At 39.1% G+C, this 14,418-nt stretch overlaps 1 protein-coding gene across 1 annotated transcript; it reads right to left on the reverse strand.

The window, feature by feature from the left end:
• Positions 1–321: 321 nt before the first annotated feature.
• LOC120741901 (protein mono-ADP-ribosyltransferase PARP14-like) lies at positions 322–11,858 on the reverse strand. Its single transcript, XM_040045007.1, has 14 exons — positions 11,510–11,858; positions 11,294–11,418; positions 8,084–9,598; positions 7,763–7,999; positions 7,295–7,519; positions 7,090–7,144; positions 6,782–6,928; positions 6,041–6,103; positions 5,780–5,956; positions 5,437–5,613; positions 4,711–5,325; positions 3,508–3,644; positions 2,242–2,422; positions 322–1,793 (listed from the first exon to the last, which is right to left on the reverse strand). The coding sequence occupies exons 1-14, from the start codon at positions 11,679–11,681 to the stop codon at positions 1,501–1,503; spliced, it is 4,119 nt and encodes a 1,372-aa protein (XP_039900941.1). The 5' UTR covers positions 11,682–11,858; the 3' UTR covers positions 322–1,500.
• Positions 11,859–14,418: the final 2,560 nt, after the last annotated feature.

The raw sequence follows: 14,418 nt of genomic DNA on the forward strand, positions 1-14,418 counted from the left end.
CCAGCTCGATAGCCAGCCGGGAGCTCGAGGGTCACTAGAGCCGTCGAGAATGGCACAACTCCCAGCACATCATTTTCAGATCACCGCAGTCTTTCGCTACTCAGGTAAAACGTAATATATAAGTCACTTAGATTACCTAAAAATGTTACTGTTTGGCTTTTTCAGTGTTTTATTTGTTTGTGAGTAAATCGGTTTGGCTGAGATTAAAGTTATTAGATTAGATTAGATTAAATAAAACTTTATTAATCCCTCGGGTGGGTTCCTCCTTAGTTTTCACACAGCTGAAACGAAGAAAACTGAATAAACAGAAGTGTGAGATGGTCAAGAATTTACTCCAGTGCCCTGTTATATTTTAGATAGCAAGGAGTAGACGGCTGAGTTTATTAAACTCCACCGAGACAGCGGTGACGCAAATCTGAAGGCAAGACCATCCAATTTCACAGCAGTTTACTTCCGGCCTACCCGACCTTCTAAAGACCCGGCCCACATAGACCGCAATGGCCGGGTCCTCAGGAGGATGCAGCCTATGGTTTTGGGCACGCCATCTTTGTAGCTCTGATGTGTGCATCAGTGTAATCGGTATACCAGGAAATTGTGCATTGACAAAATTTCTTGTTTGATTGGAATGCAAAGTGCGTTTAAATGCGTTATTTTTTTTTTTCAAATTAATTAATCGCAATTAACAAGGAACTGACCTGCCAGCCCATTGTTCCTTCATTGGTGGTAGTTTCAGTCATTATGCAAATGCACTGTTTATAAGGGTTGGGGAAACCTGCAGTCAGCTGAGACTGAAGAAGTCACTTGGATGCGTGACGAAACGTTTCTCCCACTAAAAATGCTACATCCAAATGAACAGAATCAACTTTTTGGGATTTACTTACTTGGATGATTGAGATGTTTGCATAATGCGACCAAAATTCAATTAAAATTATACAGTTTCTATTTGAATGTTGATCACCCACCTCCTCTAATTTTTCTTTGTACTAAAAAGGACCAGACAAGCATACAGTAAATCTTGTGAAGATGTAAGATACAAATATCAATCAAATAAAAGATTAAAAACTGCATAATTGTGTGACATGCCTTTAGTGTGTATGTATGTACGTGTCATATTTCTTCATATTTCATATACTTCATATATAAGCAGCTTCTGTTGGCATAATTCTTACAGCTTTCAGAACTAGGTTATGATAAGATATCCTTTAACACTGAAGAAATAAACTCGTGCTTGCATTAAATATAATTGCTTGTAGTATGAAAAGTGCATTGTCTTCTTGTAAGAGAAACCTACCACATAGGTACCCAACAGGGAAATTTAGTTTTGTGTGCAAAACTTCTTAAATATTTAGTGTAAACTATGATAAAGTTTCTGGGTCCTTTACAAATGTAACTTTTCCACACACTTCCAGTTACTACATAAATCTTTATGTAGTTAGAAATATAACTTTAATATTGTTCTTTTTGGACCTTCATTTTTCCACAGTAGAAAATGCTTTTCCCTTAATCTCCTTTGAATGTGATGAGGTAGTCGGGGTATGCTTGGTTGTCATGGAACACAATATACATGGCAGGGTTATCAATTTTGTCCACTGCGCTATCGAAGCGGTTGTGAGGCTGCTGGCTGTTTCGGAGTGGAAGCACCTTCATGGTAGCTTGGCCCTGAGTGAAGACGCCTGTGAGGACTCGGGCGACGAACATTAACCGAGAACCATCAGCAGCTGGCTTGGAGTAGGTGGGCCGGGCTGAGTAGCTGGCGTTTACAGCAAAGTAGGTCCCATGACCGTGTACAGTTGCTGAATGTAGGAAGAAAAAAAAGGAAATTAGTAATAGGTTATCATATGAGGCGACTTTTGTTGTGATTTGGCGCTATATAAATAAAATTGAATTGAATTGAATTGATTTGAATTGATAAAACATGGTGACTTCCAACATATATTACGTAAGTATTGTAAGTCTTGCATTTAATATCCTAAGAGTCCTGTTTGTGTCTATAAATGATGGTTAAATACAACCACATTCAAGACCATAAAATACTTGAAACGGTCTGCAAATGACCTATCTGTCACCATGTAATGGTGGACCAATATAGACACAATGTCAGAGTGATCAGAGCGGTAAAGACTTACATGTATATGTAAAACCCTGGTGTATAGGAGGTAATAATTTCTAAGACAAAGTCAACATTAGTGATTCGTTTTGAAGCAACAGAAAAATGTTGTCTTGTTCAGTAACAATTATCACCGTTTTGCCCAGCAAAACTCCTGTTGAATCCAGTTGTCATGATGGAGTGGCAGTTTTCCTGAGTCGTCCCGTGGTACAGAGGTTTCTCCGCTGCTCCTCCCTCGTGTGCGTTCTTATCAGAAATGTGCTTCTTCTGGGCTTCATAGGCGCGCCGCAGGTGAACGTTCTGCAAACGTTCAATCTGACAAGAGAGACCGAAGCCAAAGAATCAAAGAGATGCCAAACAAAGCAGTGTGGATATTAATTACATCTGATGGCTTAGTTCATGTCTTTATGGTGGTAACCATAAACTGAGGCATGGGTTTCAGGTATGAGAAGTTTAGATTACAGCAGTGAATAATTAATGACTTTCTTACTGCAAAACTGAAAACTTTAGAAACTTAAAAATTAAAATAAAAAAAACACTTTACAAACATGATATTTCTCAGGTAGGGTTTGGAGTTTGAATTTTTCATAGACTGATTTCTGTTTTCTTTAATTTCCTGTATTTCTCTTTTTTTCATTTTGATTTTAATATATAAATTTACTAAATAAATTAATTAAATCCAATCATGTTTTACGTGTGGACACAAAAGGATCAAAATCACTTTTATTGTTTTTATGTGCAGGTACACTGGTATAGACCCTGCGAGTTAAATTCTTGTGTGCAAGCTTCACAAGCAACAGATGTGTGCAAAATACAATAACATAAGAACAAAGAGAATTATAAGAATGGGAATCTGAGAATTATAAGAATAAATATATGTACAAATATGAGAATGTATGCGCATTACTCAATATGTATACCAAATATGTATGTATACATATATGTGTGTGTGTGTCTGTGTGTGTGTATACATATATATAAAATTAAATAAAGTAAAATATACAAAATTTACAGAGGTTAGTAGGAGAGCAGGTATGTGATGATGCTGCAGTTGCCCCGGGTTACAGGACATTCTTTCTTCATATAGGAAAAAGAAATTCCAATGGAAAAATATTTTTACCATTTTGAGATTTAAAAAAAAGAAATACCTTTTTGTTACACCTTTTATATTACCAAAAAATGTAATTAATGACCACATGCACTGCTGATATAAAGTCTGGTGCACTTAATACAATCCCTGAATGTTAACATGTATCATGATAGCTGACCAGTTAAACAGACCACATTACAGTCAGTAATGCTCACCAGTTTGCACTGTAACCACACAATCAACTTTTTCAGCTTGTATGCATGTACTTGTGTATATATGTACTTGTACTTGTGCAGGAAAAGCCACCCACCTTCATCACAGTTTTGGGGACAGTTCGTTTGAAAGCCTCCTTCACTGTGTGATACTCTGCAGAAGAAGTCTCCAGAGAAACCACCTTCATAGTCTCATTGGCAGCCATGGGGTCCCAGTACAGAGGGAAAGTAAAGTCTGAAAAAGAAAACATGTTTGTTATATTTTATTAAGTCAGGTAATGTAGTATACACAAGAGAAGACACAGAAGCAACTGATTTTTTTTTTTTTTTTTTTTTTTGTAGGATGGCGCATGAAAAAAACAAAACCATAACTTGTAAGTGTAGGCTTCGACACAGGGTTTTGGCTTCTGTGGGACACTTAAGTATTTCTCTAACTGTGTATTCTTGTTTGTCCTTTTTTTTTTTCTCCTGTTCCAAAGTTTTTTCGGTTCATTCTGTGTTTTGGTTTTGGCATTGGACTTAGCTTAGCTCCTTAGTCTTTTGAATTTCCTGTTTTCTGTGACTTTAGTGCTTGCTTGCTTTAACTGATGATAAGTTTGTTAAAGCCCTTTTCTATTCCCTTTCTGTTCCTTCAGCTGTGTCTCTATGTTTATCTTCTGTCTCTCTGTCACATTTTCATGTTGTGAGTCTGTCATCTCTTACTTCCTGTTTTACTTTGGTGGTCTTTCGTCTCTTGCGCTTCGTGTCCAGTTCTTTCCTCTGTCTCATCAATCTTCCCTTGCCCTTTGTTGTGTTCTCTCTCAGCTCTTTTCCTCTGTGCCTTGTGTTTTCTAAGAAGTTGAAAAAGTATTTTTTCTCCTCTGTTTCTTTGTATTTTTAAGAGCTTAGCAATAAAGCTGTCATTGACTTTTACACATTGTCTTACATGTTTTAAAATTGGGATGTGGTTCAGTCCAGCCACATATCAGTCTTAACACTGTTTGCTATATTGGTGCCCTTCTGACACCAATCTAACACTGCTTTGCAATGCAATTTGAAATCAGCAGATAAGGAGAGACTTTGATATTTCTAATATTGAAATTTTGACATTTCCTGTTTCAAAACTGTTTACTGTTACTGTCATTCCTCATAGTGACTTTTGCAACTATTTTTACAAGTACATTTTTTAAATACTTTTTTAGTATAATTATTTCTTTCAAAACCTTAACATTTGTTTATTGAAGTTTATATTACTCTCAAGCATCAAACTCCAGTATCAGTCGGGCTCATTTTTATAACATTTCTGAGAACTATCTACTCACCTGGAAGATTCTCAAGTCGTTTCAGCTTTGTCGTCTGTCTGCTCAGTGGTCGTGTGGCCACCATTGCCTGTACATCAACCTCCCATATAAGTCCCTGTGCATCTGTTATTCCTTCTGTTAATTCGTTTTTTTCCAATTGGTGATTAGCTGATTTGGGAAGTCTTTCCCAGTTACCATTATTTGCCAGGATGCACCAAACCACTTTGTTGTAAACATCCTCCTCCTCCCTCACTCTCACCTCTCTAGTGAGGGTCATGTACTGACACTGATTCATTTTCTGCAGTACCCGGGTGACCCCGTCTTTTAGCCCGCTCACTGTTAGGGCACCAGACTGATCAGTGTGCATGAATAGACCTTCAGACTCCACCAGCTCCTTCAGCTCCATCATGTCATCCTGGTTGAGGAGTTCCAGTTCCTCCTTTAAGAAGGTTTTACTGGAGCACTGCGTCTGATATTGATGCTTCAGCTTTTCCATGGCATCATCAATGTCCGTTCTGGAAAGACCCAGAAATGTGAAGACAGACTGCTGACTTGTGGAGATGATTTGGAGACTGCTGAGGTATGCACTCACACTAGGAGCAGACTGTTGTTGCTGTTGTTGTTCTTGAAATGACACTGGAAGGTGGATCAAACAAATAAGTAAAATAATTTTTAATCTGCTTTTATTTTAAAAATCACTACACTAAATAACCACACAAGATGGCACTTTGTGAATATTTCTGTCACCTCTGTTGATGACAGCTGGGGAATACATCTGCATCGCTTCCTCTTTAAAAGCCAAGAAGACATCGATCTTAATCAGGACGAGGCGGATGTCGGTGAGGCTGTTCATTGATGATGTAGAAGACTTGATCGCTTGAAGAATAGTTCCTGCCACAACAGCAGGGTCCAACTCACCAGCACCTGGAAAAACACCACTTGCATTTAGGGGTGTGTGTGTGTGTGTGTGTGTGTGTGTGTGTGTGTGTGTGTGTGTGTGTGTGTGTGTGTGTGTGTGTGTGTGTGTGTGCGTGTGTGTGTGTGTGTGTGTAGCACAACAAATTCTTAGAATGCCAAAAAAAATACTTACCAGCACAAATGGCCGGAATTGCCACAGAGCTGTATTTATACCATTCACAATAGCAAATGATATCACACACAAGTTGTTCAATAAGGGCTTCATCTCTTTGTCCACATACATGAAAAATAGCTTTACAGGGGAAGTTTCCAGAATGGGTCACATAAATTTCTCCTCGGTCCACTTTTGCTGCACAGAAAGTGACACAGGAAGCATGAGTGAGAGTCAGATAAGTAAGATAAGAAGATAAATAGCTGCTTCTCTTTTTCTCACCTGCTTTCAGTTCAGTTTCCACCTGTGGTCCAGCTACAGTTAAGATGTCTTTGCATACCCCACCTTAGAAGGAGAAGAAAAAGAATAAAAAATTAATGAATACATAAATCTGGACCTAGTAACAACCTTAGATGTATTTTTTACATTAGTTTCATTGCAATCATTCAAATAGCTGTGGACAAATCTCAATCAATTTCAACTACTCTAAGACAGATGCATGCAGTGTAATATCAGACATTCTACCCATTTGATTTCTTAGTTTTGATTCCTCTGACAGTGACTCAAGCCACATGATCTGTTTCTATTTCACAATCAATCTACAAGTATTTATAGGAAATGCTGCTGAATTTGCCTGATCCGCACTTGGACAAAAAATATGAAACTACAACCATGATAGGTACGAGATATAAAATACAAAATGTAAACTAGTAGTTAGTTTTGCAGCCACATGCACATTAAATGTAAAGTATAAGTAACTGACTAATTACTTACATTGTGGGACCATGACTACTTGTGCTCATTTCATGATGTGCCAGTTCATAAGTATATGCCAAATGAAAACTTCAATCTTCAAAGATTACATTCAAATATACATCCCCATTTCTGAGCAAATATTCATAAATAGCTGTCTGCCTTTGGCATCCACAGAGAGCTATGCTACCATTGTGGTTAAAAATAACTTTACAGTTACAGGGTGAACATCCTGCTCACTCTGCCTTCCTGCCTTTGTGTTTCACCTACCAAGGTTAAAATTTTGGAAGTCTGTTGTGTTCACCACAGCATCTGTAGTCTCATTAGTGATGTCACCAAACACCACATGTAGTTTAACTCCTCTTTCCAGTATCATGACGATGTCATCTAGGTCACTGGTGAGGGACCTGAAGATTGCTGAGATGAAGAACACCACACATTAGATTTTGTCTGAAATTTATTCTGATACTGAGGGTGCTGATGAAGATGGTAAAATATGACACTGGCTGAATGCTTTTTATCTGCTCACTATGCATTAATCTCACATAATGAAGACAGTCTGAGTAGTGCAAGTTTACCTTGGCCTCCCTGGTTCATATTTAAGCTGAGCTGTTTGTAGACATCGTGGTAGCACTGTAGATAAAAACACAGAATAACACGATAAAGAATTGATGCATGGTCAGAACAGCCCTGTTTTTGTTTTTAAAAGTGCTTTATAAATTGAGTGATATAGTATGATATGCATGTTACATATCAGATCAGGACATATTGATTGACACTGACCGCCTCAGAATCAGGGTAGCCAGGTTTAATCACAATGTGGATGTTTGTAAGAGATCCAGAAGATGCAGATAATCCAAACTGGTGAATGATGTCGGTCAACACTTGAATGGCTTCTCTCAGCGGGTATTTTAAAACAATTCCTGGCCCAATGATCGGAATGGCCACTGAACCCAAATTCAGCTGTACACAAAGCTCCAGACACCTCTTCAGACCGTTACCAAGAGCCTGCAAATCAAAAGTTACATATTTTTAAACTATGTTACAGTTAGATTTCATTCTATAAATCCTTGCTTGGAGTTTGTGCCATATAACATCAAGTTATTCCAAACTTTCAACTTTACACAGAAATGGTACTTTATTTAATTTCATGAAACTTTACCAATCCCAAAGGAAATTCATTCATGTACTTCTAAAGGTAAATGAATTTGATCTTTTCCATCACTATAAGTATTATGTCCTCAATTTTACCTGAACACTCTTTCCTCTTACTCCGTCCCAAGGCAAGCACTCAATGAAGAAAATCTTGGAGCAGCCCAGAGATGGAGGTGCATCAACCAGCTGAACATCACCAGGGGCGAGGGCACAACTGGCTAAGACTGAATCAAACTTTAACTTTAATATATTCCCAGCTTTGGCCAACAAACTCTTGCCAATATTTGTAGAAGTCAGCTGTTTGTTGAGCATGGGGACCACCAGAACATTTGCCTGCAGAATTAATATTGAATAACATGAATGTTGATATTTTATTTTGGGATTATGGGAAATAGAATTGAATGGAAATAATCAAACCTGTTCATTTTCTAAACTGCTGAGTTTGATCTTCAGGTTTGTTCTGTTGATTGCAGAGTTTCCAACTGTGCTGTACATGCTGCTGCTGTAGCTGAGAGATCTAGGTGTGTCGCTGAGTCTGCTGGTGTTTCGTGGTCTTTGCACATTTGGGATGGCTGCAGTTTGCTTATCTCGGATAATGACGTGACAGGAGCTCTCTATCAGCTCTTTAGTCACTTTACCCTCTTCCTGGAAGTACTGCTGAGCCCCTGGTCCATCTAGAGTCAAAGTGTCTACTACAACACTGTCTAGAGTTGATGTTAGGGCCTCCTTGGCCTCCTGAACATGACATCGAGGACCAGACACAAACACACAAGGATTTGGAAAATGTGAGGCTTGTAAGGTCACCTTGGTCTGCTTCATGCCAATCAAGTCTAAGATTTTATCAAAACAGTAGACAGTGTCATGATGAAGCAGATTGATGGTTTCTTGAGTTGAAACTTGATTCAACTGGAAGTCATGAAGAACTTCATTGAGCTTGGCCACATTTTCACTGTAGCCCACCAGTCGGACTTTGGTTGTTGAGGTTCCCCTGGCGCCTGGCATGTAGCTGATGTCCACTCTGAACTCTCTATTGTTTGCCTCGTTCTTGGCTTTCATCAGAATTTCTTTCAACCTGTTGAGATCTATTGCACCCTGCAGCTGTACAGTGGTCACTTTAAAGTCTCTCATTACTGCTGCCTCTGCCTCATTCAGAGCATCAGAGGACAAACTGGACAGAACCAGATCTGCACCCACCTCAAAGAAAACAGGGTTTCTGAGGCTCTGCTGGAAGCGAGTTTGGTATTTTGGGATGGCATCACTGGTCTTCATGAAGGTTAGCAGAGCTGTAGGGAACTTAACGCTCTTCTCCTTTATGTTCTTAATCAGTTCATCTAGTTTTGCAGCTCCTGACTGCACCTCTTTGTCAGGGCCCTCCAAAGTGATCATGGCACTACCTCTGATGATTGTAACCTCTGGACAATTAGCACGCATTTCTCGATTGAAGTCTTCTTCTATGAGCTTGAAGTTCTTCTCCACAATCGGCATTTCCTTTTTGGTGGGTAGGCTTTTTTCCAGAACTGCAATCTTCTCCTTCATGGCATCAACCTCTCCCACAACCACAGCATAGCCACTCTCTGTGTAAACTTTGATATCATCTGTCTTAAAGGCCGAGTCCTGCAGTACCATTTTCACCTGTTTTGGCTCAAGCACATGAAAACAGTTGTAGGTCTCGGTGAGCTGAACGAAGACCTGATCCACCTGATACTCCCATTTCTCTGCAGAACCACCAAAACCTCCTCCTGGACCCTTGTCAACCTCCCCTCTAACCAAAACCTCCTCTTCATCGAAATTTAGCTCCACTGTGCAGCCGATTGACGACAGTTGTTTTTCCAAAAATTTGTATGCTTTACAGTTGTCTCTCAGGAAAAACAGCAGGAAAACATCTATCCTGAAAGTCTTCTCAAGACCCTTTATGTTTGGGTTTGTTGAGGTCTAAAAGACGGAAAGAAATCAAACAAATCTGTGAGTTTATGCTATAAGATATGCTACTTATTGTGTACGTATTTTGTGTTGTGTACCATATAGGTCTGGGCAGTAAGTCAAAAATGAATCATAACCCTCTTTCAAAACCTCTAATTGACGTTATCTTTGCCATGTCATGTATTTTATTTCTTTTCTCTTTACACTTATTAATACTTCACCCATTATGTACTATCTCTGCTATGTCCAGTCTGTGGCATCCATGACAACCATCATAGAGGAAACTTGAAACACCGAGCCCAATGCCAAATAAAAATACCGTATCCGTTGTTTGGACAAATACTTGACTTTAGTAAACACAACATCAATCAAAAAGAAGAAAACTAAAAGAAAATACCAAAAATATCTCAGCTTTAGTGGTTCAGCATATTTACAGCACAAACCTAGTTTGTGTGTCATTGCGTTCAATTAATCATGATTTTTATTTAAAGTCATATCGCACAGCCCTAGCACCTCAACATCCATCCAACATCCAAACACCATTTTAATCACCACCTCTTAAGAGAAAAAAAGACATGTATAAGTATTTGTTTCCTAAATAAACTCGTTTCACAAAAAACTGGATTTCACAGCAGCTGCCAGTGGTACAGATTCATACAGTCCTATGTAGATAAAAACATATTGACATTAACATTTCTGTTAATATGATTTTGTTTTTCTTTGTTATGTCTGACTATGACACTGTCTTATAACAGAAATACACCACAACCCTGTCTCTAAAACAATTAGGCTATTGTGTACAATGTAAATGAAAGCAGAATGAAATAATTTGTGAATCATTTAAAACAATATTTTTTTTTATCTGTGTGCTAGTTGAGTGGCCAGACTGCTTCGAGCTGATAGGAAAGAAAAAGTAACTCAAATGACAACTCATTACAATCAAAAACTAACAGCAAAGATTTAAAGCAGTACTGAAGTCTTACTTGGTACTATCAAGGTGAAAGTAAAGTGTCCCATGAGTGTATCACCATCTTGCTTGTTGTCACCCATGTTTTGAAAAGCATTATCTTTGATGGTATGGAGGTGGAGTGACATACATGGCATGGGTTACTTACTTGTCTACAAAGGCTTTAATGCAAAAGCATGCTGTGCTATCCACATGATGTATTTTTCAGGGAAGGGCTTCCTTATTTAAACACTAAACTACACTTATATTTTAAACTTTGTATCAAAAGCAAGACTCATAAGTTAAAGAAGCCTGAGAACTGTCAGCCACTGAAAACATCTGAGGCATAATAATAACGATGAATAACAAAGATGGCACAGCAAAAGTGGAGCAAACATATACTTCCATAACTAAAGTGGCTGGTGTCTCTATTGCCCAAATGTTGTAAGAAGAGGAAGTGATACATCACTGATATTCTTCTAAAACAACAAACACATTCTGTAAATTTGTCCCTGACATCGAATTTAATGATCGTGTAGTTTTTAAAAGAGAGAGTTTTACTATTTAGAATGTATTCTTTGCAGTACTTGCAATGTGTTTTAAATATTTTACAATCATCTGTTTTTGTCAATATTGTCCTCAGCGGTCCAACTTTCCCTGGAGGCTAACTCCTCTAAAACTGGTTTCGCAACATTATTCGGCTCTGACACTCAGTTTTTACTGTAACCAAAAGTCATGTTTGAAAGAGCAGTAAACTGTACCAGTGATTGGCTTGTTGATGGCTGGTCAGAGGTCTGTGGTGAACTTGTCCGGCTCACGGTCAGCCGCACTTCTCCACTCGGAAGAGTGATGGTGTGAAACTTCCTCTGTAAAACTCTCTCTTGATCTAAAGCCACCATAAACAGAGTCACTGAAACAGCCTGCAATTAAACACAAATCCCAAAAAAAAATATTTTACAAATAACCGACTGTCCTACCTTCTTTTTCCTTGAAACAGATTTTATAAACGCTTCCTCCGAGTTTTTCTACATTTCCGCAGTCGCCACCCCCGGAGTCTCGCCTTTTCTGAAAGTATCTCCTCACTTTCTCCTTCTCTCTGTCTGTAAAGTCAGTGGCTTCAAAAAACAGTGGATACGGATATTCATCCATTTTATCTGCAATTCTACACTGACATGAGAACTTTCAGCCCGTCTAAAACTTGGTTGTGCCGCTCTGTGAGTGCCTGTTTTTGTTTCACTTTCACTTTTAAAGTATCACATCCTCATACTTAAACTCATACACCCAGCAATGCAAAAAGTGCCGCATTTAATTTTCAGGGGCTTTTCTCGGCTCACCTACCTACTCTGCAGGTACTTTACAAGGTGTTTCAGCTGTCAGAGTATAACTCTAAATCATATTTATGTCTTAACATGGTTTTGAGAAAGACATTTTACCAGTAATTATGTGAGCTCTGTCATTAACTCAAACTTTAAAACATCAAAGAGAATTCTACAGATATGACTTTTACTAAGAAGGAGGTAAATAAGCTCAGGAGATTTGTGGCAGTGACTGATTCATGTGATGAGGTCCTTTATGGACAGATGTCATGCCATGAACAATAGCATACATTACATTGATTCTTTAAACAAGGATGTAGGAGCCATTTTTGGGTTAATACCTTATGTGGCCGCTAGAGGTCACCTTTTTCTGTTTTGTTCATGTAAAGGTATTTAAGGTAGACGCACGTAATCGGCGTCAGGTGTGTCATTAATTGTAAGAAGGCAAACAGTTTGAGACCGCTGCGCTGTTATGTTAAGATGATATGGGAATAAAGACCAAAAAGGACAAGATAAGAACTACTGGAGTTATTGGACTGTTTACTTAATTCATACATACCAGTGACATCGCGTCACCCCCGTTAACGACCACCTCAGTGGCTTCAAGCATAGGCTTAGCCTCTACAATTAGAGAAGTGGCATCAGTCTGTTAAGATCAAATTGCTGAACAAATTATATAAATATGTTAGATTTTTCATTCTCAAAGAGTTTATTTTAGGAGCAAACAGTATATGTAAAAATTCACAGGGCAAAAAAGCATTGTTGATTTAATACATTTTAAAAACACTTTTAAATTTTCATAAAGCTACAGCTACTAAACAAACTCCAAATCTTTTATTATTCACTGCTGAGGAAATTAAACATCTTTCACTTTAGTGTGAAACACTACAGTTACTTTTGTGCTCTTATACAGTGGGGCAAAAAAGTATTTAGTCAGCCACCGATTGTGCAAGTTCCCCCACCTAAAATGATGACAGAGGTCAGTAATTTGCACCAGAGGTACACTTCAACTGTGAGAGACAGAATGTGAAAAAAAAAATCCATGAATCCACATGGTAGGATTTGTAAAGAATTTATTCGTAAATCAGGGTGGAAAATAAGTATTTGGTCAATAACAAAAATACAACTCAATACTTTGTAACATAACCTTTGTTGGCAATAACAGAGGTCAAACGTTTACTATAGGTCTTTACCAGGTTTGCACACACAGTAGCTGGTATTTTGGCCCATTCCTCCATGCAGATCTTCTCGAGAGCAGTGATGTTTTGGGGCTGTCGCCGAGCAACACGGACTTTCAACTCCCGCCACAGATTTTCTATGGGGTTGGGGTCTGGAGACTGGCTAGGCCACTCCAGGACTTTCAAATGCTTCTTACGGAGCCACTCCTTTGTTGCCCAGGCGGTGTGTTTTGGATCATTGTCATGTTGGAAGACCCAGCCTCGTTTCATCTTCAAAGTTCTCACTGATGGAAGGAGGTTTTGGCTCAAAATCTCACGATACATGGCCCCATTCATTCTGTCCTTAACACGGATCAGTCGTCCTGTCCCCTTGGCAGAAAAACAGCCCCATAGCATGATGTTTCCACCCCCATGCTTCACAGTAGGTATGGTGTTCTTGGGATGCAACTCAGTATTCTTCTTCCTCCAAACACGACGAGTTGAGTTTATACCAAAAAGTTCTACTTTGGTTTCATCTGACCACATGACATTCTCCCAATCCTCTGCTGTATCATCCATGTGCTCTCTGGCAAACTTCAGACGGGCCTGGACATGCACTGGCTTCAGCAGCGGAACACGTCTGGCACTGCGGGATTTGATTCCCTGCCGTTGTAGTGTGTTACTGATGGTGACCTTTGTTACTTTGGTCCCAGCTCTCTGCAGGTCATTCACCAGGTCCCCCCGTGTGGTTCTGGGATCTTTGCTCACCGTTCTCATGATCATTTTGACCCCACGGGATGAGATCTTGCGTGGAGCCCCAGATCGAGGGAGATTATCAGTGGTCTTGTATGTCTTCCATTTTCTGATGATTGCTCCCACAGTTGATTTTTTCACACCAAGCTGCTTGCCTATTGTAAGAGCCAATTAAAGGTTAATTGTATTGGTACTGGTAAAATGATTAGAGGACAAATATATATGTTTGATGTTAAGAGTATAATTCTAGTTGATTTTAAAATACTGTTTGTTAAATGTATAGAATAGAGAAGTGCAACATTCTAAAGTGCTTTTTAGTATTTTGGGCTTCCGGCGCACTGTAGTTACGTAGTTGAGGAGTTGGATAAGCTGGAAGCGACACAGTTTTTTGACCGAGTCTTGCCATGTAAACTAAAAGTGTCAATAAACATATTGTTTGCAAGAAGGATACTTGGACTTGCTCGCGTTTCAATGCATGTTGCCGGACTGACTCCTAACGGCGATACAGAAGAGTGAAATAGGGACGGAGTGCCGCCGCTACATAAGTCAAAAAACTAGCTTCACCGACATGTGGAGGATCGGCTGCACGGCGCTCGGACGGAAGGGCGCAGCCTAGCGGAATGTAAGATGAAAGGCGCTGCTTAAGGATGCTGGCACAGA

This window comes from Simochromis diagramma, unplaced genomic scaffold, assembly GCF_900408965.1.
Source record: "Simochromis diagramma unplaced genomic scaffold, fSimDia1.1 OVJJ01000590.1, whole genome shotgun sequence".
In the NCBI taxonomy this organism is placed as follows: domain Eukaryota; kingdom Metazoa; phylum Chordata; class Actinopteri; order Cichliformes; family Cichlidae; genus Simochromis; species Simochromis diagramma.